General features: G+C 55.8%; 1 protein-coding gene across 1 annotated transcript; it reads left to right on the top strand.

Annotated features, from left to right (window-relative positions):
* The first annotated feature begins 26 nt into the window (after positions 1-26).
* On the top strand, positions 27-20,539 carry rnf40 (ring finger protein 40). Its single transcript, XM_030339635.1, has 19 exons — positions 27-172; positions 582-727; positions 1,058-1,225; positions 1,917-2,184; positions 2,600-2,797; positions 3,061-3,182; positions 3,615-3,761; positions 3,990-4,064; positions 5,399-5,518; positions 7,323-7,502; positions 11,931-12,066; positions 13,229-13,350; positions 13,584-13,843; positions 13,935-14,052; positions 14,404-14,553; positions 17,687-17,899; positions 18,397-18,522; positions 18,780-19,022; positions 20,025-20,539. Exons 2-19 carry the CDS (start codon positions 590-592, stop codon positions 20,199-20,201), a joined length of 2,961 nt encoding a protein of 986 aa, XP_030195495.1. The 5' UTR covers positions 27-172; positions 582-589; the 3' UTR covers positions 20,202-20,539.
* The last annotated feature ends 945 nt before the right edge of the window (positions 20,540-21,484 follow it).

The raw sequence follows: 21,484 nt of genomic DNA, 5'->3' as shown, positions 1-21,484 counted from the left end.
TTTAATATATAGAGTTTCAGAAAACAAATAAACTGATATAAAGTAATATATTCGAGTCAAATGACAGCATTGGTAGTTTTGTAAATTAAAAACAATAGCAATACCGGAAATGGCTCATGGTCATTTCCTGTGGCGTCCGGACTCCTCGGCTGCAGTTGCTACCTGTTAAGAGGTTTGTATTATTTGTTGGAAAACAGAAAGATATGGCAATATATTCCTACATGGTGGCAACAGATGTTTATGTCGTTTGTGGTTTGCTTTGCGTTCATAGAAAATTCGGACTATTGTTGATTCATTAATTTACAATAACTAATGAAGCTACTGCGCTAGCCTATTAGCAAGACTGCATCGCTAGCTTGGAAAGATAAGCTACCGTGATCTTAAAGTAATAAACAAAATAAATATCGAAAGACGAAATATATTATAATGAAGACGATCATCAATTGCTCAACCTTTCAATCGGTTTCCAGTATATGTCCCATCACTGACCAGGAATCAGTTTAAAAACAAATAAAAACGTAAATGTTTATATGGTAGTACTTCATGCTTAATCTTGAACCTATATTTTATTTTTATCTCAGATATCATCATGTCAGGTACCGGGGGAGGGAAGCGACCCTCGGGAGGGGATAGCCCCCCGGGCCCACCGGAGAAGAAGAGCAAAAAAGAGGAGAAGACCACAACAACGCTGATCGAGCCCATCCGGATCGGCGGCGTGTCATCTACGGTGAGTGGCTGCTGCCCGCCTCACAACATGGTCTACCTGTGATGGTCTACCTGTGTCCAGGGGGTTCACATCTACGTCCATTTTACATTTACATTTAGAACATTCAGCAGACGCTTTTATCCACAGCAACCAATAAGTACATTTGTCAGAAGAAAGAGAAACAACAATCGCTGTCGGTTCATTCAGGATGTTAGTAGAAACGAGTGCCAAGCACTAAGAATCACTAGGTTAACCCATTCCAGCAGAGATCGCTAGGATAAGATGCCACACGATGCTTAGTACTATTTTGGACTCGCATGGTTGACTTGTATACTGTCTTATGTGATGCAGGAGGAAATGGACCTTAAAGTAATTCAGTTCAAGAACAAGAAGCTGTGTGAGCGCCTGGAGCAGAGGCAGGCCATGGAGGATGAGCTGCGAGAGAAAATCGAGAAGCTGGAGAAGAGACAGGCCACGGACGACACAACCCTCCTGATCGTGAACCGGTACTGGTCTCAGGTATGTCATGTTAGGACATTGTACTGGTCTCGGGTACGTCCTGTCAAGACGTTGTACTGGTCCCAGCTACGTCCTGTTCAGATGTTGTACTGGTCCCAGCTACGTCCTGTTCAGACGTTGTACTGGTCCCAGCTACGTCCTGTTCAGACGTTGTACTGGTCCCAGCTACGTCCTGTTCAGACGTTGTACTGGTCCCAGCTACGTCCTGTTCAGACGTTGTACTGGTCCCAGCTACGTCCTGTTCAGACGTTGTACTGGTCCCAGCTACGTCCTGTTCAGACGTTGTACTGGTCCCAGCTATGTCCTGTTCAGACGTTGTACTGGTCCCAGCTACGTCCTGTTCAGACGTTGTACTGGTCCCAGCTACGTCCTGTTCAGAAGTTGTACTGGTCCCAGCTACGTCCTGTTCAGACGTTGTACTGGTCCCAGCTACGTCCTGTTCAGACGTTGTACTGGTCCCAGCTACGTCCTGTTCAGACGTTGTACTGGTCCCAGCTACGTCCTGTTCAGACGTTGTACTGGTCCCAGCTACGTCCTGTTCAGACGTTGTACTGGTCCCAGCTACGTCCTGTTCAGACGTTGTACTGGTCCCAGCTACGTCCTGTTCAGACGTTGTACTGGTCCCAGCTACGTCCTGTTCAGACGTTGTACTGGTCCAGCTATGTCTCTTAATACCCTCTCCGTTCCACAGTTGGAGGAAAAAGTCGGCGTCATGCGCCAACGCATCAAACCGGCCGCTCCCCCCCCCCCTGCCCCCTCAGCCAGTCCCCCTGCCTCCTCAGCCCCGCCCCCGGCCCCCATGGAGGACGGCGGGGCTCCGGCCCCCCCGGCCCCCACTGCACCCCCACCTCCCGACGGAGATGCCCAGGAGGAGCAGCAGAAGGAGCCGCCCCCACCCCCTGATGGAGGGGCCGAGGCCCCGCCCCGGCCCACGGAGCCCCCCCACCCAGCCGCCCTCGGTGAGAGACTTCCCGGTAGCACCGTACCATCGGTCCGGCCGACTAGGGAGAGGCTGCAGCCAAACAAAGTACAGGAAATGCACCAATGATGTCCTTTGTCTTTTGAATGATTCTCCTTCTATCTGCTTGATCTATTTAGTTTTTCTAAACTGGGTTCGTACCTTGTGTTGTGACCCATGTCACGGACTGTTAATCAGAGCATGAGGAGGAGGAGCATAAGAGAGCGTCCTTCGACCAGCTCTGTACTGTGGCTTCGTACAAAGCCTCTGATAGGTGGGCCTTCCCTGCTGGGATGATAACATCCAGCGTCGTTGTTGGCTGCCCCAAGTCCAAAGCGTGCGTTGGCGTTCAGCATCATACAGCCGCTGCCGCCTTTGAAGCAGCGAACCCAGCGCTAACCCTGCCCCCCCTCCAGACGGCGCGGCGGGGCCTGCGCTCAGCGAGCCGGCCAAGGTGCTGCTGGCCACGCTGGACCACAGCGGCGAGGAGGAGGTCGCCCTGCAGCTGCAGGACCGCATGCAGTTCAGCAAGGAGGCGGTGGCCTGCCTGGTGTGCGTGTTCGACCGGCTGCACTCCCACATCAACAGCCTGTGTAGACACGTGCAGGAAGCAGGTGAGGACCAGGGCTTAGAGGGGGGGTGTGACGTGGTGTACACCCCGTCAAAGCAGGAACATCACTGAAATACAAGCAAGGGTCTTGGTCGGCTGTATCTGATACTTAAGGATGGACATCTGTGCATGCGCTTGTCTTACCATTGCCCAATGAGGGCCCTCACCTGGAGGGGGCGATGTCTGCATTAGAGGGCTGAGGCAGGCTCCATCCTGCTGATATCTAAAGGACCCGGCCGTTGTGTAACCGTGTCCCTCGGTCCCCAGCGAGCGGAGACGAGCCCCGCTCAGACGTGTTGGGGATGAACCGCGCCCTGCTGGAGGAGAACGGCCGCAGACAGGACCTGGCCTCCTTCCTGCAGGGTAGGCACCACAAGATGTCCCTGGAGGTACGCACCGTCCGGGGGGGTTACTGGGAGATGGGGAGCATGAAGTCAGCGCTGCGTAGCGGAGAGGGAGGGAAATGCATATGAACTAAATTAATTGTCAACAAAAGCTCAATAAGCAACGACCACTTAGGGTACAGGTCGTTACAGTACAGGTTGTTACCGTAACGACTCGTAGCGTAACGTCCTGCCCACCTAACGACCTGCCAACCTAACGACCTACTACTCTAACGACCTGCCACCCTAACGAGCCGTACTGTAACGACCCGTACCCTAGCGACTACCACCCTAACATCCACTACCCTATCGACCTGCCCACCTAACGACCTGCCACCGTAACAACCCTTACTGCTACGGAGGTAGAGGCCTTACGGCTGGTCGCCACTGGGGGGCGCTCTAAAGGATTCATGATTCCGGTCTCCCCCCCCCCGGCAGCACAACGAGCTGGTGGACAAGGTGATGGGCTCGGAGACCAAGGTGTCTGAGATGGAGACCACGGTGGAGGACCTGCAGTGGGACATCGAGAAGCTCCGCAAGAGAGAGCAGAAGCTGAACAAGCTGCTGGCGGAGGGGATGGACCAGGTGCGTGTGGACCACTGGGTTGTGTGTGTCTGTTGTACGGGATGTCTGCTGACCAGCTGGTCTGGCGGTGACGTTGTCATGAGAGCGTGCCTGCAGCTCATATTGTTTACATCTCAACATCACAATGTCAACAAACACCAGCCTCCCGCTAAACCTTTTAAAGGCACAGACGCTCCTCTGCTTTACTCCTGCCTCTGAGTCGGGCTCTGATGTGTTTGTGGTCCACAGCTGAACTCGGGGTACAACAGCACGGGCAGCTCAGGAGGCCTTCCAGGAGGCCAGATCACCCTCAACATCCAGAAGGTATCCACCCCATGACCCCCCCGTTAGCTCTAGAGGAAGGACAGGGGGCTCCATGTCCCAGAGCCTCCAGTCTGCCCCAGCCGTACCCCCGTACCCCCCAGCCCCTCAGCCGTACCCCCCAGCCGTACCCCCGTACCCCACAGCCCCCCAGCCGTACCCCCCAGCCGTACCCCACAGCCCCCCAGCCGTACCCCACAGCCGTACCCCCCAGCCGTACCCCCCAGCCGTACCCCACAGCCCCCCTGCTGCTCAGTGAGGCCCTCTAGCTGCTCAGGCTGAGGCCGTGCGCCCCTGACTCACTCCCAGCTCGGGGCTGAGGCCGTGCGCCCCCGACTCACTCCCAGCTCGGGGCTGAGGCCGTGCGCCCCTGACTCACTCCCAGCTCGGGGCTGAGGCCGTGCGCCCCTGACTCACTCCCAGCTCGGGGCTGAGGCCGTGCGCCCCTGACTCACTCCCAGCTCGGTGCTGAGGCCGTGCGCCCCCGACTCACTCCCAGCTCGGTGCTGAGGCCGTGCGCCCCTGACTCACTCCCAGCGCTCGGTGCTGTTTGAGTTGGCGGCCGGCGGGGAAACAATGAATAATGTAAACTAATCAGTGGAGGAGATCAAAGCGGGTTTATCCTAACGCTCAGCACACTTTAGAGACGTAAACATGGGCCTTCAGCAGACGGGTTCCTCATGTCAGACCTCAGGGGTCCTCTGAGACCCTACTGGGGGGGGGGGGGGGGCATGGGACACACCTGGTGCCCTCGGGACTGTAGAGTGGGTCTATGTAGAGTAGGTCTATGTAGAGTGAGACTATGTAGAGTGGGTCTATGTAGAGTGAGTCTATGGGTCTATATAGAGTGAGACTATATAGAGTGGGACTATGTAAAGTGGGTCTATGTAGAGTGGGTCCATGTAGAGTGGGTCTATATAGAGTGGGTCTATATAGAGTGGGAAAATGTAGAGTGAGACTATGTAGAGTGGGTCTATGTAGAGTGGGTCTATGGGTCTATGTAGAGTGAGACTATGTAGAGTGGGTCTATATAGAGTGGGTCTATGGGTCTATGTAGATAGAGACTATGTAGAGTGGGTCTATATAGAGTGGGTCTATGGGTCTATATAGAGTGGGTCTATATAGAGTGAGACTAGAGTTAGTCTGGAGACTATAGAGTCAGTCTATATAGAGTGGGTCTATGCAGACTGTATAGAGCGTCTTATTCAAGGCCCGGTGACATCACACAGAGAGATGCGGTGCATGCGTTTGTTTACGTTCCACATTTCTTCCATCCGACCTGTGTTTACACAGTGTGTGTGTGTGTGTGTGTGTGTGTGTGTTTATGTTGACTTCAGTTCGAGAGCCTGAATGCAGAGCTGGAGCAGAACCAGGAGGTGGCCAACAGCCGCATGGCGGAGCTGGAGAAGCTGCAGCTGGAGCTGCAGGAGGCGGTGAGAGAGAGCGAGAAGCTGAAGGTGAGTCCTGTTCACCTCTCAGAGCCCTTCTATTGGTCCAGAGGGAGTCCTGTTCACCTCTCAGAGCCCTTCTATTGGTCCAGAGGGAGTCCTGTTCACCTCTCAGAGCCCTTCTATTGGTCCAGAGGGAGTTCACCTCTCAGAGCCCTTCTATTGGTCCAGAGGGAGTTCACCTCTCAGAGCCCTTCTATTGGTCCAGAGGGAGTTCACCTCTCAGAGCCCTTCTATTGGTCCAGAGGGAGTTCACCTCTCAGAGCCCTTCTATTGGTCCAGAGGGAGTTCACCTCTCAGAGCCCTTCTATTGGTCCAGAGGGAGTCCTGTTCACCTCTCAGAGCCCTTCTATTGGTCCAGAGGGAGTCCTGTTCACCTCTCAGAGCCCTTCTATTGGTCCAGAGGGAGGCCTGTTCACCTCTCAGAGCCCTTCTATTGGTCCAGAGGGAGTTCACCTCTCAGAGCCCTTCTATTGGTCCAGAGGGAGGCCTGTTCACCTCTCAGAGCCCTTCTATTGGTCCAGAGGGAGTTCACCTCTCAGAGCCCTTCTATTGGTCCAGAGGGAGTCCTGTTCACCTCTCAGAGCCCTTCTATTGGTCAGAGGGAGTTCACCTCTCAGAGCCCTTCTATTGGTCCAGAGGGAGTCCTGTTCACCTCTCAGAGCCCTTCTATTGGTCCAGAGGGAGGCCTGTTGACCTATCAGAGCCCTTCTATTGGTCCAGAGGGAGTTCACCTCTCAGAGCCCTTCTATTGGTCCAGAGGGAGGCCTGTTCACCTCTCAGAGCCCTTCTATTGGTCCAGAGGGAGTCCTGTTCACCTCTCAGAGCCCTTCTATTGGTCCAGAGGGATTCACCTCTCAGAGCCCTTCTATTGGTCAGAGGGAGTCCTGTTCACCTCTCAGAGCCCTTCTATTGGTCAGAGGGAGTTCACCTCTCAGAGCCCTTCTATTGGTCCAGAGGGAGGCCTGTTCACCTCTCAGAGCCCTTCTATTGGTCCAGAGGGAGTTCACCTCTCAGAGCGCTTCTATTGGTCCAGAGGGAGTTCACCTCTCAGAGCCCTTCTATTGGTCCAGAGGGAGTCCTGTTCACCTCTCAGAGCCCTTCTATTGGTCCAGAGGGAGTCCTGTTCACCTCTCAGAGCCCTTCTATTGGTCCAGAGGGAGTTCACCTCTCAGAGCCCTTCTATTGGTCCAGAGGGAGTCCTGTTCACCTCTCAGAGCCCTTCTATTGGTCCAGAGGGAGTTCACCTCTCAGAGCCCCACTCTACCACAGTCGTTAATCAAACGGGTCATGGAAGACCATGACCTTTCACCTTAACCACTGCCAGTCTTCCCTTCCTCCTCCGCCCACATTCTGTCCCCATCATGAGGCCGTGTGGAGTTCACCTTTCCAGTCCTTACCGCCCTTATCCAGTTGGTCCAGTCCTTACCGCCCTTATCCAGTTGGTCCAGTCCTTACCGCCCTTATCCCGTTGGTCCAGTCCTTACCGCCCTTATCCAGTTGGTCCAGTCCTTACTGCCCTCATCCCGTTGAGCAACTGAGGAGTCCTCAAAAACAACCAACACGTTCACAGAGAGCCACCAGTGAGGGCAGGAAGCCCTACGCTCAGAGCAGACCACCTCCTCTTTCTCTTCTCAAACTCTCTCCTCCTCCTCCTCCTCCTCCTCCTCCTTCTCTCTCCTCCTCCTCTCTCTCTCCTCCTCCTCCTCTCTCTCTCTCTCGCTCTCGCTCTCGTCCTCCTCCTCCTCGTCCTCGTCCTCCTCGTCCTCCTCCCCTCTCTCCTCTCCTCCTCCTCCCTCTCTCCTCCTCCCAGATGGACCTGCGTAACATCCCAGAGGAGGTGGTGAAGGAGACGTCAGAGTACAAGTGTCTCCAGTCCCAGTTCTCCCTGCTGTACAACGAGTCTCTGGGGGTGAAGACCCAGCTGGACGAGGCCAGGGCCCTGCTGCTGACCGCCAAGAACGCCCACCTCCGGCAGATAGAGCACATGGAGGTACCGGGCTGCCACCTGGGGAGGGGGGCACCTGACCTGACCTGGGGGGGAGGGGGGGGGGCACCTGACCTGACCTGGGGGGGGGGGGGGCACCTGACCTGACCTGACCTGACCTGACCTGACCTGACCTGGGGGGGGAGCTGCTTCAGGTTCCTGCTACATGTTCCTGCTAGAGGTTCCTCTGCTACAGGTTCCTCTGCTACAGGTTCCTCTGCTACAGGTTCCTCTGCTACAGGTTCCTCTGCTACAGGTTCCTGCTACAGGTTCCTCTGCTAGAGGTTCCTCTGCTACAGGTTCCTCTGCTACAGGTTCCTCTGCTAGAGGTTCCTCTGCTACAGGTTCCTGCTACAGGTTCCTCTGCTACAGGTTCCTCTGCTACAGGTTCATGCTAGAGGTTCCTCTGCTACAGGTTCCTGCTAGAGGTTCCTCTGCTACAGGTTCCTGCTAGAGGTTCCTCTGCTACAGGTTCCTCTGCTACAGGTTCCTCTGCTACAGGTTCCTCTGCTAGAGGTTCCTGCTAGAGGTTCCTCTGCTACAGGTTCCTGCTACAGGTTCCTCTGCTACAGGTTCCTCTGCTACAGGTTCCTCTGCTAGAGGTTCCTCTGCTACAGGTTCCTGCTACAGGTTCCTGCTACAGGTTCCTCTGCTACAGGTTCCTGCTAGAGGTTCCTCTGCTACAGGTTCCTCTGCTACAGGTTCCTCTGCTACAGGTTCCTCTGCTAGAGGTTCCTGCTAGAGGTTCCTCTGCTACAGGTTCCTGCTACAGGTTCCTCTGCTACAGGTTCCTGCTAGAGGTTCCTCTGCTAGAGGTTCCTCTGCTACAGGTTCCTGCTACAGGTTCCTCTGCTACAGGTTCCTCTGCTAGAGGTTCCTGCTACAGGTTCCTCTGCTAGAGGTTCCTGCTACAGGTTCCTCTGCTAGAGGTTCCTGCTACGGGTTCCTCTGCTACAGGTTCCTGCTAGAGGTTCCTGCTACAGGTTCCTGCTACAGGTTCCTCTGCTACAGGTTCCTGCTAGAGGTTCCTCTGCTACAGGTTCCTGCTAGAGGTTCCTCTGCTACAGGTTCCTCTGCTACAGGTTCCTGCTACAGGTTCCTTTGCTACAGGTTCCTGCTACAGGTTCCTTTGCTACAGGTTCCTCTGCTACAGGTTCCTCTGCTAGAGGTTCCTGCTACAGGTTCCTCTGCTACAGGTTCCTCTGCTAGAGGTTCCTGCTACAGGTTCCTGCTACAGGTTCCTCTGCTACAGGTTCCTGCTACAGGTTCCTCTGCTACAGGTTCCTCTGCTACAGGTTCCTGCTCGAGGTTCCTCTGCTAGAGGTTCCTGCTACAGGTTCCTGCTACTGGTTCCTGCTACAGGTTCCTCTGCTACAGGTTCCTCTGCTACAGGTTCCTGCTACAGGTTCCTGCTACAGGTTCCTCTGCTACAGTTTCCTGCTACAGGTTCCTCTGCTACAGGTTCCTCTGCTACAGGTTCCTCTGCTACAGGTTCCTGCTACAGGTTCCTCTGCTACAGGTTCCTCTGCTACAGGTTCCTCTGCTAGAGGTTCCTGCTACAGGTTCCTCTGCTACAGGTTCCTCTGCTACAGGTTCCTCTGCTACAGGTTCCTCTGCTACAGGTTCCTCTGCTACAGGTTCCTGCTACAGGTTCCTCTGCTACAGGTTCCTCTGCTACAGGTTCCTCTGCTACAGGTTCCTGCTACAGGTTCCTCTGCTCGAGGTTCCTCTGCTAGAGGTTCCTGCTACAGGTTCCTGCTACAGGTTCCTCTGCTACAGGTTCCTGCTACAGGTTCCTCTGCTACAGGTTCCTCTGCTACAGGTTCCTGCTCGAGGTTCCTCTGCTAGAGGTTCCTGCTACTGGTTCCTGCTACTGGTTCCTGCTACAGGTTCCTCTGCTACAGGTTCCTCTGCTACAGGTTCCTCTGCTACAGGTTCCTGCTACAGGTTCCTCTGCTACAGTTTCCTGCTACAGGTTCCTCTGCTACAGGTTCCTCTGCTACAGGTTCCTCTGCTACAGGTTCCTGCTACAGGTTCCTGCTACAGGTTCCTCTGCTACAGGTTTCTGCTACAGGTTCCTCTGCTACAGGTTCCTCTGCTACAGGTTCCTCTGCTAGAGGTTCCTGCTACAGGTTCCTCTGCTACAGGTTCCTCTGCTACAGGTTCCTGCTACAGGTTCCTGCTACAGGTTCCTCTGCTACAGGTTCCTGCTACAGGTTCCTCTGCTACAGGTTCCTCTGCTACAGGTTCCTCTGCTACAGGTTCCTGCTACAGGTTCCTCTGCTACAGGTTCCTCTGCTACAGGTTCCTGCTCGAGGTTCCTCTGCTACAGGTTCCTCTGCTAGAGGTTCCTGCTACAGGTTCCTGCTACAGGTTTCTGCTACAGGTTCCTCTGCTACAGGTTCCTCTGCTACAGGTTCCTCTGCTAGAGGTTCCTGCTACAGGTTCCTCTGCTACAGGTTCCTCTGCTAGAGGTTCCTGTTACAGGTTCCTCTGCTACAGGTTCCTGCTACAGGTTCCTCTGCTACAGGTTCCTCTGCTACAGGTTCCTCTGCTACAGGTTCCTCTGCTACAGGTTCCTGCTCAAGGTTCCTCTGCTAGAGGTTCCTGCTACTGGTTCCTGCTACTGGTTCCTGCTAGAGGTTCCCACCAGGCCCACCAGGCCTTGTTTCCAAACAGGGTTTCTGTCGCTAAGGGGGAAGGCTTCATTATCATCACACACACATTTCATAAATATGCACACGCACACACGTGTTTACAAACAAATGTGTGGATGCTAAACAGGATGGATGCTTGTGATGACATCCAGGCGGGCTGCGGGGCAGTGTTGGAGCAGAACATTCATCACAGCCTGGGCAACAATGCTGTTGTTGTTTTTTCATGAGTACACAGCACTGCCATGTTCTCCTCCCAGCCTGTTTACACGCTCACGTTCCTTCATACACAATAGAATCCAGATCATTACCACCAATCAGTGATCGCTAAGCAGGGCCAGCTGCTGCTGCGGTAACCAGTTCAGCCCCTGTACTACGACCACTGGCCCCCGCCACGGGCCGGTCCCCGCCACGGGCCGGTCCCCGACACGGGCCGGTCCCCGGAGCCCAGGGACTGAAGCCCCGCCCCCAACCAAAAGCTCTCCTTTCTTTATGCTATCTTTATCTTTATGCTATCTTTATCTTTATGCTATCTTTATCTTTACCTTTATGCTATCTTTACCTTTATGCTATCTTTACCTTTATGCTTTCTTTACCTTTATGCTATCTTTACCTTCATGCTATCTTTATGCTATCTTTACCTTTATGATATCTTTATGCTATCTTTATCTTTATGCTATCTTTATGCTATTTTTATCTTTATGCTATCTTTACCTTTATGCTATCTTTATCTTTATGCTATCTTTACCTTCATGCTATCTTTATGCTATCTTTACCTTCATGCTATCTTTATGCTATCTTTATCTTTATGCTATCTTTACCTTGATATCTATATGCTATCTTTATCTTTATGCTATCTTTACCTTCATGCTAACTTTATCTTTATGCTATCTTTACCTTTCTGCTATCTTTATGCTATCTTTACCTTTATGCTATCTTTATGCTATCTTTACCTTAATGCCATCTTTATCCTATCTGTATGTTATATTTACCTTTATGCTATCTTTATCTTTATGCTATCTTTACCTTCATGCTATCTTTATGCTATCTTTACCTTTATGCTAACTTTATCTTAATGCTATCTTTATCCTATCTTTATGCTATCTTTACCTTTATGCTATCTTTATGCTATCTTTATCTTTATGCTATCTTTACCTTCATGCTATCTTTATGCTATCTTTACCTTTATGCTATCTTTACCTTCATGCTATCTTTACCTTTATGCTATCTTTATCTTTATGCTATCTTTATGCTATCTTTTTCTTTATGCTATCTTATAATAATCTTATTGAGGATCTTCAAAGTGCATGCTGCTAAGTGCTTTACAATGGCAGCAGAAATAAGTCCTCAAACAATGGGTTTAGAGGGTATAAACCAATGAGGGGGGAAGGGAGGGGAACCCCCGCTGTGTCCTCTGACCCCCGCTGTGCCCTCCGACCCCCGCAGTGCCCTCTGACCCCCGCTGTGTCCTCTGACCCTGCGGTGCCCTCTGACCCCCCTCTGACCCCGCGGTGCCCTCTGACCCCAGAGGGGCCACTGACCCCTCTGTGGCCTCTTACCCCGCGGTGGCCTCTGACCCCGCTGTGCCCTCTGAGCCCTCTGACCCCCCTGTGCCCTCTGACCCCGCGGTGGCCTCTTACCCCGCGGTGGCCTCTGACCCCGCTGTGCCCTCTGACCCCGCTGTGCCCTCTGACCCCGCTGTGCCCTCTGACCCCGCTGTGCCCTCTGACCCCCCTGTGCCCTCTGACCCCGCTGTGTCCTCTGACCCCTCTGACCCCAGAGCGACGAGCTGTCCCTGCAGAAGAAGCTGAGGACGGAGGTGATCCAGCTGGAGGACACACTAGCCCAGGTCAGGAAGGAGTACGAGATGCTGCGCATCGAGTTCGAGCAGAACCTGGCCGCCAACGAGCAAGCAGGTAGGAGCAACGACCGGGTTACACCAACTAACCCTATACTATACTGACCCTGGATCAGTACCGACCGGGTTATACCAACTAACCCTATACTATACTGACCCTGGATCAGTACCGACCGGGTTATACCAACTAACCCTATACTATACTGACCCTGGATCAGTACCGACCGGGTTATACCAACTAACCCTATACTATACTGACCCTGGATCAGTACCGACCGGGTTATACCAACTAACCCTATACTATACTGACCCTGGATCAGTACCGACCGGGTTATACCAACTAACCCTATACTATACTGACCCTGGATCAGTACCGACCGGGTTATACCAGTACTACTACTGACGGGGCTATACCAGTATTGACTGGATCAATACTGACTGGGTTAAGCCACGTGGACCAGTACTGACGGGGTGATGCCATCAATCACTACTGACAGGAGAGGGTTATACCGGGTGGGTCAGTACTGACAGGAGAGGGTTATACCGGGTGGGTCAGTACTGACAGGAGAGGGTTATACCGGGTGGGTCAGTACTGACAGGAGAGGGTTATACCGGGTGGGTCAGTACTGACAGGAGAGGGTTATACCGGGTGGGTCAGTACTGACAGGAGAGGGTTGTACCGGGTGGGTCAGTACTGACAGGAGAGGGTTATACCGGGTGGGTCAGTACTGACGGGGGGTTGTACCGGGTGGGTCAGTACTGACAGGAGAGGGTTATACCGGGTGGGTCAGTACTGACGGGGGGGTTGTACCGGGTGGAAGTTGCGATGTAATTGCGTAAAATAATGTTATTTTTATTGTGTGTGTGTGTATGTATGTATGTATGTATGTATATGTATATATATATATATATGTATATATGTATATGTATATATGTATATATGTATATATGTATATATATATGTATATATATGTATATATGTGTATTTTCGGGATTTGCTAGCGTTACTGACTGCATATCAGTACGATTTATGTACATTTTTCTTTTACAATAGTTAAATAAAGATGTTAAGATCAATTAACTCCACCATTCGGCCTGGCCTGAAGCAAAGATCAGTTTACATTCTGACTGCTTCCAACGTTGTGTTGGTCATGCTAAAGAATGATCTCTTGCCTGTTAAGTGAATCTTTATAGTTCATAATACAGAACATGTTCTCCAGGCCCTATCAACAGGGAGATGCGCCACCTGATCAGCAGCCTGCAGAACCACAACCTGCAGCTGAAGGGGGACGTGCAGCGCTACAAGAGGAAGCTCAGGGAGACGCAGATGGAGATCAACAAGGTGGGGGGCCTCCGTCAGCCTGCCGCACTGGGGGTGGGTAGTGGGGGCTCGGGTCAGCCCGGTTTAGCTCCCCCTTCTCCAGAAGAGCTGCCTGAACCGATGAGAGAGAGGTGGTGCCTCAGGACGACGGGATTGGTCCTGGAGAGTTTGAGGCTCATGTGCTCCACGCCTTTGTTTTGAAGAGATGAGTGGTTGATGTTGTGTGTCTGACCTCCTCTTCCTCCTCCTCCCAGCTGCGTTGCCAGGGCGGAGACTCCGGCGTCCTGGTCCTGGACGAGCCTCCAGGGGACGCCCTGGACGTGAAGAAGGAGGAGGAGGAGGACCAGGAGGAGGAGGAGGAGAGGCGGAAGGAGCTGGAGCGACAGAGGGCCCGGGAGCGGGAGCGCGAGGTGGAGCGGGAGCGTGAGAGGGAGCGGGAGAGAGAGCGGCAGCGCAGCGAGGAGCTGAAGAGGAAGGACTCTGACACGCTGAAGATGCTGAGAGCCGAGCTCAAGTAGGTCCCGCGGGGTCGTCTGTCGGCGGGGCGGGGCGGGGCGGGGGCGGGGTTAAGGCCTGACTGTAACGGTCCTGCTGTGTCCCTGCAGGAAGGCGCAGGAGTCCCAGAAGGAGATGAAGCTGCTGCTGGACATGTACAAGTCGGCCCCCAAGGAGCAGAGGGACAAGGTCCAGCTCATGGCCGCCGAGCGCAAGTCCAAGGCAGAGGTGAGGCTCCTCTGAGGGGGTCTACCCTCTGGGGGAGCGCTGATCCTCCCTCTATCCTCCAGGGGGAGCGCTGGTCCTCCCTCTACCCTCTGGGGGACCGGTGGTCCACCCTCTATCCTATGGGGGAGCGGTGGTCCACCCTCAACCCTCCAGGGGGGAGGGGGTCCACAGGGAGGGTGGGGGGGCAGGGGGACAGGCTTGTGTTGGGTTCTCTGGCTGATAGATATAAAGTGGGCAGTGGGTCTGCATGAAGGCCTCACATGAACTCATGAACCTCAGCCTCTTGGGTAAGGAGAGAGCCCCGGCCCACGCCCCTGCTCTGACGCGCCCCCCCCCCCCTCCCCCCCCCAGGTGGACGAGCTGAGGGTGCGCGTTCGGGAGCTGGAGGAGCGCGAGCGCAAGGAGAGCAAGAAGCTGGCTGACGAAGACGCTCTGAGGAAGATCCGCGTGGCCGAGGAGACCATCGACCACCTGCAGAAGAAGCTGGCCGCCACCAAGCAGGTACACGCACGCACGCACACACACACACACGCAGGGCACGCATGTATTCACACGCGGCATGAGTGCATACACACACACACGTGTGTGTGTGTGTGTGTTCTGTGATGAGCGTTTCATCGAGGCAACTCTTATTTAATTTTCCTTTCATGTCTCCATAAGTACGAAGGTATTATCGTAGCAACAGTCCTCCTCACCTGTAACTGCAGATTTTGTATGCGTACACTAAAGTCAGAAATGTGTAACAGTACATTTGAAGTCGTAAATATTTTTTTCTACCGTTGTAAACACAAAATAGGGTCTACAAGTTCACAAGTCTGTTACAGGTGCACAAATCCTATCCTATACTTTCGATACAATCGTTGCAGCGCAGATGGTGCAAAACACATTTGCATACCCGTGTTTCATAATCTGAGAACATGCCCAGAATGTGTGCATTCGTAAACCCAAATGTGAACTAACACATCTTTGAAAAAAATCCTCACAAATAAAATGATATAGAACGCTATGTTGATTCAGCATTTTAATGAGCGAGCACAAGTCCATCGTTACAACTGCGGGAATATGCTCCTGCAAGTCTCAAGGTTTTTCGCAGGTAGTTTTGCAACACGTCTAGGTGGTACATGTGTAGCAAAAATGATTTGCATCCGTATGAGGCGGAGCGTCCGTGGGCGGGACTAAATTGCAGCAGTAACCAATGAAAGTCGCCGGCAGGGGGTGCATTTTTCAAACTACACTGAGATCATCCAAGCAGAGCATTAAAGTACATTGAAGGACACTTGCGGCATGTTAATGCAATAATTTCGGGGGAATTACGTTGAACTAAGTAATTTAATTTGGCATAATGTAAGATACCCAACTCCGTCGTGTAGAATGCATTGATGTAGTGAATGGACAGCATTAGCCTCCTGAAGCTAGCTCCAGCACAGCAGAGTGAATGGAGAGCATTAGCTTCCTGAAGCTAGCTCCAGCACAGCGGAGTGAATAGAGAGCATTTGCATCCTGAAGCTAACTCCAGCCCAGCAGAGTGAATGGACAGCATTAGCATCCTGAAGCTAGCTCCAGCACAGCAGAGTGAATGGAGAGCATTAGCTTCCTGAAGCTAGCTCCAGCACAGCGGAGTGAATGGAGAGCATTAGCATCCTGAAGCTAGCTCCAGCCCAGCAGAGTGAATGGCATTGGACAGCATTAGCATCCTGAAGCTAGCTCCAGCCCAGCAGAGTGAATGGACAGCATTAGCATCCTGAAGCTAGCTCCAGCCCAGCAGAGTGAATGGACAGCATTAGCCTCCTGAAGCTAGCTCCAGCCCAGCGGAGTGAATGGAGAGCATTAGCTTCCTGAAGCTAGCTCCAGCACAGCGGAGTGAATGGAGAGCATTAGCATCCTGAAGCTAGCTCCAGCCCAGCGGAGTGAATGGAGAGCATTAGCATCCTGAAGCTAGCTCCAGCCCAGCGGAGTGAATGGACAGCATTAGCATCCTGAAGCTAGCTCCAGCACAGCGGAGTGAATGGAGAGCATTAGCATCCCGAAGCTAGCTCCAGCCCAGCGAATGGAGAGAATTAGCATCCTGTAGCTAGCTCCAGCCCAGCAGAGTGAATGGACAGCATTAGCATCCTGAAGCTAGCTCCAGCCCAGCAGAGTGAATGGAGAGCATTAGCATCCTGAAGCTAGCTCCAGCCCAGCAGAGTGAATGGAGAGCATTAGCATCCTGAAGCTAGTTCCAGCCCAGCAGAGTGAATGGAGAGCATTAGCATCCTGAAGCTAGCTCCAGCCCAGCAGAGTGAATGGACAGCATTAGCATCCTGAAGCTAGCTCCAGCCCTGCAGAGTGAATGGACAGCATTAGCAGCTCCGCCCTGGGCAGAAGGCCTCCTGGGACCCAGCGTCATGGTGCATGAATGCAGGACCAGACCTGCTCAATGCTGGATCTGCATTTCATTAATTGCAGATGAGGCTGCTTGGTGTGTTGTTGGAACAGGACACTGCGTCCTGGAGAGGGGCTCCACACCGGAGAGCGCTGTGAACACGTTGCCTCACCCCTGTGGTATGTTACGAGCCCCTCCGCCGAGCCCCGCTACGTCACAGCAGATGGGCCACGCCCGCACTGCACTCACCCACCCCCCCCGGGCCCCTTGTGGCTCTGGTATCTGACCCAGGCTGCCACTACTCATTGGTGTCAGCTCAGGGCCGGGGGGGGGGGGTGTTGGAGGTGATGGGGGAGGGGGAGGTGGAGGAGGGTAGGGGGGGGTTGGGGTCTGACGGTGTGACGGAGCAGAGGATAAACACCAGCTAATTGGAAACACATCTGGGGCGGCAGCGCCTTAAGGGAGACTCCCACTGAGCAGCGGAGCTACAGCCTGTTGGGTTAGGGCTAGGGGAACTAGGGCCTGTTGGGTTAGGGCTAGGGGAACTAGGGCCTGTTGGGTTAGGGCTAGGGGAACTAGGGCCTGTTGGGTTAGGGCTAGGGGAGCTAGGGCCTGTTGGGTTAGGGCTAGGGGAGCTAGGGCCTGTTGGGTTAGGGCTAGGGGAACTAGGGCCTGTTGGGTTAGGGCTAGGGGAACTAGGGCCTGTTGGGTTAGGGCTAGGGGAGCTAGGGCCTGTTGGGTTAGGGCTAGGGGAGCTAGGGCCTGTTGGGTTAGGGCTCGGGGAGCTAGGGCCTGTTGGGTTAGGGCTAGGGGAGCTAGGGCCTGTTGGGTTAGGGCTAGGGGAGCTAGGGCCTGTTGGGTTAGGGCTAGGGGAGCTAGGGCCTGTTGGGTTAGGGCTCGGGGAGCTAGGGCCTGTTGGGTTAGGGCTAGGGGAGCTAGGGCCTGTTGCTCTGCGCTGCGTCAGGACAATGAGACACTATGTTGGTGATCTGACTTGTGTCCGAGTGGAGACCAGAGCTGGTGTGTCCCTCCGCCCTCCCCCCGTCAGCGGGGAGTCGTCCTCCCCCGTCAGCGGGGGAGTCGTCCTCTGTTCGGTCTCACGTCTGCAGAGGGGAATGAACATGGGGTTAATAATGTTTTCAGAAGTGGCTTCAGATGATTGAATGAATCACCCAGCTCCATGGTTCAGTCTTTACCACGAGCACCGTGGCTGTGTTTACACATGGTGGTGATGAAGAGGCTGATGATGATGATGGAGCCCTGTCCCCCCAGGAGGAGGAGGCCCTGCTGAGCGAGATGGACGTGACGGGGCAGGCCTTCGAGGACATGCAGGAGCAGAACAGCCGTCTGCTGCAGCAGCTCCGCGAGAAGGACGACGCCAACTTCAAGCTGATGAGTGAGCGCATCAAATCCAACCAGATCTACAAGCTGCTGAAGGAGGAGAAGGAGGAGCTGGCGGACCAGGTCCTCACCTTCAAGACCCAGGTACAGGTCCCCCCTCAGACCAGGTACAGGTCCCCCCTCAGACCAGGTACAGGTCCCCCCCTGACCGACCAGGTACAGCCCCCCCCCCCTCAGACCAGGTACAGGTCCTCCCCCCCTCCCTCAGACCAGGTACAGGTCCCCCCCCCCTCCCTCAGACCAGGTACAGGTCCCCCCCCTCCCTCAGACCAGGTACAGGTCCCCCCTCAGACCAGGTACAGGTCCTCCCCCCCTCCCTCAGACCAGGTACAGGTCCTCCCCCCCCTCCCTCAGACCAGGTACAGGTCCCCCCCCCCTCCCTCAGACCAGGTACAGGTCCCCCCCCTCCCTCAGACCAGGTACAGGTCCCCCCCCCTTCCCTCAGACCAGGTCCAGGTCCCCGCCCCCCCCCCTCAGACCAGGTCCAGGTCCGTCCCCTCCCTCAGACCAGGTACAGGTCCGTCCCTTCAGACCAGGTGTGTGTGTCCTCCCCCCTGATGGCCGCTGTCCCTGTCCGTCAGGTGGACGCCCAGCTGCTGGTGGTGCAGCGCCTGGAGGAGAAGGAGGGGGTGCTGCAGAGCGCCCTGGCAGCGCTGGAGAAGGAGCTGGCCGTCCGCACCCAGGCCCTGGAGCTCCACAAGAGGAAGGTGAGGCCCGCCTCCACGGAGAACCAGGTCTGGTGACGGAGAACCCGGGGTGGTCCTTGTGACGTAGAACCCGGGGTGGTCCTTGTGACGTAGAACCCGGGGGGGGTCCTCGTGACGTAGAACCCGGGGGGGTCCTCGTGACGTAGAACCCGGGGGGGTCCTCGTGACGTAGAAGGGGGGGCTCGTGACGTAGAAGGGGGGGCAGGGCCTCCTGACGTAGCAGCGTGCTCTAACACCACGGTTCCCCTGGCGACCAGGCGGTGGAGGCGGCCCAGCTGGCGGAGGACCTGAAGGTGCAGCTGGAGCACACGCAGGCCAAGCTGAAGGAGATCCAGGTCTCGGTGGCGGAGAACCGCACGGCCCGCGAGAGGGAGAGCGGGAACCTGAAGAGGGCCCAGGAGGACCTCTCCAGGCTGCGGCGCCGGCTGGAGAAGCAGAAGAAGGTGGAGGTCTACACCGACGCCGACGAGATCCTGCAGGAGGAGATCAACCAGTACAAGGTGAGGGGGGGGGGGGGGCAGGGGGGACGGACGGACGGACAGGGGGGGGGGGGGGGGAGAGAGACACAGAGGGAGGGGGGGACGGACACAGGGGAGGGGGGGGACACAGGGGGAGGGGGGGGGGGGAGAGACACAGGGGGAGGGGGGGGGGACACAGGGGGAGGGGGGGGGAGAGACACAGGGGAGGGGGGGGGGGACACAGGGGAGGGGGGGAGAGACACAGGGGGAGGGGGGGGGGGGGACACAGGGGAGGGGGGGAGAGACACAGGGGAGGGGGGGGGGGACACAGGGGGAGGGGGGGACACAGGGGGGGGGGGAGAGACACAGGAGGAGGGGGGGGGGAGAGACACAGGGGAGGGGGGGGACACAGGAGGAGGGGGGGGGAGAGACACAGGAGGAGGGGGGGGGAGAGACACAGGGGAGGGGGGGGGGGACACAGGGGGAGGGGGGAGAGACACAGGGGAGGGGGGGGACACAGGGGGAGGGGGGGGACACAGGGGGGGGGACAGCCCGGTGATCAGAACATGGAGGGGTGTGTTGTTTGAGCGGTACTTTACCTCTTTGTTGCGGGGCGTGTCCTGGTTTACGACCCATGTTCCCCTGGTAACGTGTCCCCCTGGTAACGCGTCCCCCAGGTAACGCGTCCCCCAGGTAACGTGTCTCCGTGGTAACGTGTCCCCCTGGTAACGTGTCCCCCTGGTAACGTGTCCCCCTGGTAACGTGTCCCCCAGGTAACGCGTCCCCCTGGTAACGCGTCCCCCTGGTAACGCGTCCCCCTGGTAACGCGTCCCCCTGGTAACGCGTCCCCCTGGTAACGCGTCCCCCTGGTAACGCGTCCCCCTGTAACGCGTCCCCGTGGTAACGCGTCCCCGTGGTAACGTGTCCCCGTGGTAACGTGTCCCCCTGTAACGTGTCCCCCTGTAACGTGTCCCCCTGGTAACATGTTCCCTTGGTAACGCGTCCCCCTGTAACGTGTCCCCGTGGTAACGTGTCCCCCTGCAGGCCAAGCTGCGCTGCCCGTGCTGCAACACGCGGGACAAGGAGACGGTGCTCACCAAGTGCTTCCACGTGTTCTGCTACGAGTGCCTGAAGACGCGCTACGACACGCGCCAGAGGAAGTGCCCCAAGTGCAACTGCGCCTTCGGAGCCAACGACTTCCACCGCATCTACATCACCTAGGACCCCCCCCCCCCCTTCAGCCTCCCCCCCCCAAGCCTCCCCCCCCCCCAAAGCCTCCCCCATCCAGGCCCCCCACCAGCCCCTCCCCTGCCAGGAGAGGAGAGAGGGACCAATGTCCCGAGACTGTACATTAATTAGAGGGCGCTGAGGCCCCGCGCCCCCGGCTTCAGGCCCCCGGCTTCGGGCCCCCGGCTTCGGGCCCCCGGCTTCGGGCCCCCGGCTTCACTCTCTTGTGAAAAGACTCATTTTAGCGGCTCGTTGTCCGTGGGCTGACGCCATGACGCCATGACAGTGTGAGTGATTTGTGTAGCTAATAAACATTCTTTGTGGTACCCTGATATGAACATGTCCTCCTTTAGTGACCAGCGCTGACCTGGAGCTCCAGCGCCATGCGTCCACCCCTGGGGGGCTCTCTGAATAAAGGACCGCTCGGGAGCGGGCTCAGGGCGCCGCTCCCCAGCGGCGCTGCGAGCCCGCTCCCCAGCGGCGCTGCGAGGCCGCTCCCCGAGCGGCGCTGCGAGCCCGCTCCCCAGCGGCGCTGCGAGCCCGCTCCCCAGCGGCGCTGCGAGCCCGCCCCCCAGCGGCGCTGCGAGCCCGCCTGCGAGCCGCTCCCCGCATCCCGAGGACACGGAGAAAAACAAGGTCCTGTTTAAGGACTGATGACGTCACCGCTCTGTGGGGGGTCCGTGTCCGCCGAGAGCGTGACGTCAGTTTACTTTGGCCCCTGGTCAGCGGAGCGTGTGGATCACCTTGGGCTCGTCCGTGTGTGTTCATCCCGTAGCCATGGAAACCGTGGGAGAGTTTGCACAACATCTGCAGCTCATGCTGCACTCGCTCCAGTGGAAAGTGGTCTCATCTGGGCGTCCTTAGCCGAGACCCTTTAATAAAGGTTATCCGTGACATCGAGCAGAAAAACATCTGCTCGCCGTAACAACATCGTCGTGTTCCGTAATTGAAGCAGTGACTCCCTGGTGGGCGGGGCCAGCGGGGGGGCGACGTTATGGGAAAGGAAGTCCGCGAGGAACCAGGAGAGAGGACATGAGGAAAGAACCCAAAGAACGAGAGGAAGTATAGAAGGAGAGGTATAGAACTAGATGTATAGGAGAGGTATAGAACTAGACATATTGAAGGAGAGGTATAGACCTAGCTGTATAGAACTAGACATATAGAAGGAGGTATAGACCTAGAAGTATAGAAAGTATAAAAAGGATGGGGGGGGGGGGGGCAGAGGTCTCTGTGTGTTGGGTGGGGGGGGGGTAGACTGTGTGTGTGTGTGTGGGGGG

This window comes from Gadus morhua, chromosome 18 (genome assembly GCF_902167405.1).
Source record: "Gadus morhua chromosome 18, gadMor3.0, whole genome shotgun sequence".
NCBI classification, from domain to species: Eukaryota; Metazoa; Chordata; class Actinopteri; order Gadiformes; family Gadidae; genus Gadus; species Gadus morhua.
Note: the sequence above shows the minus strand (reverse complement) of the source record. Positions and strands in the feature narration are given on the sequence as shown.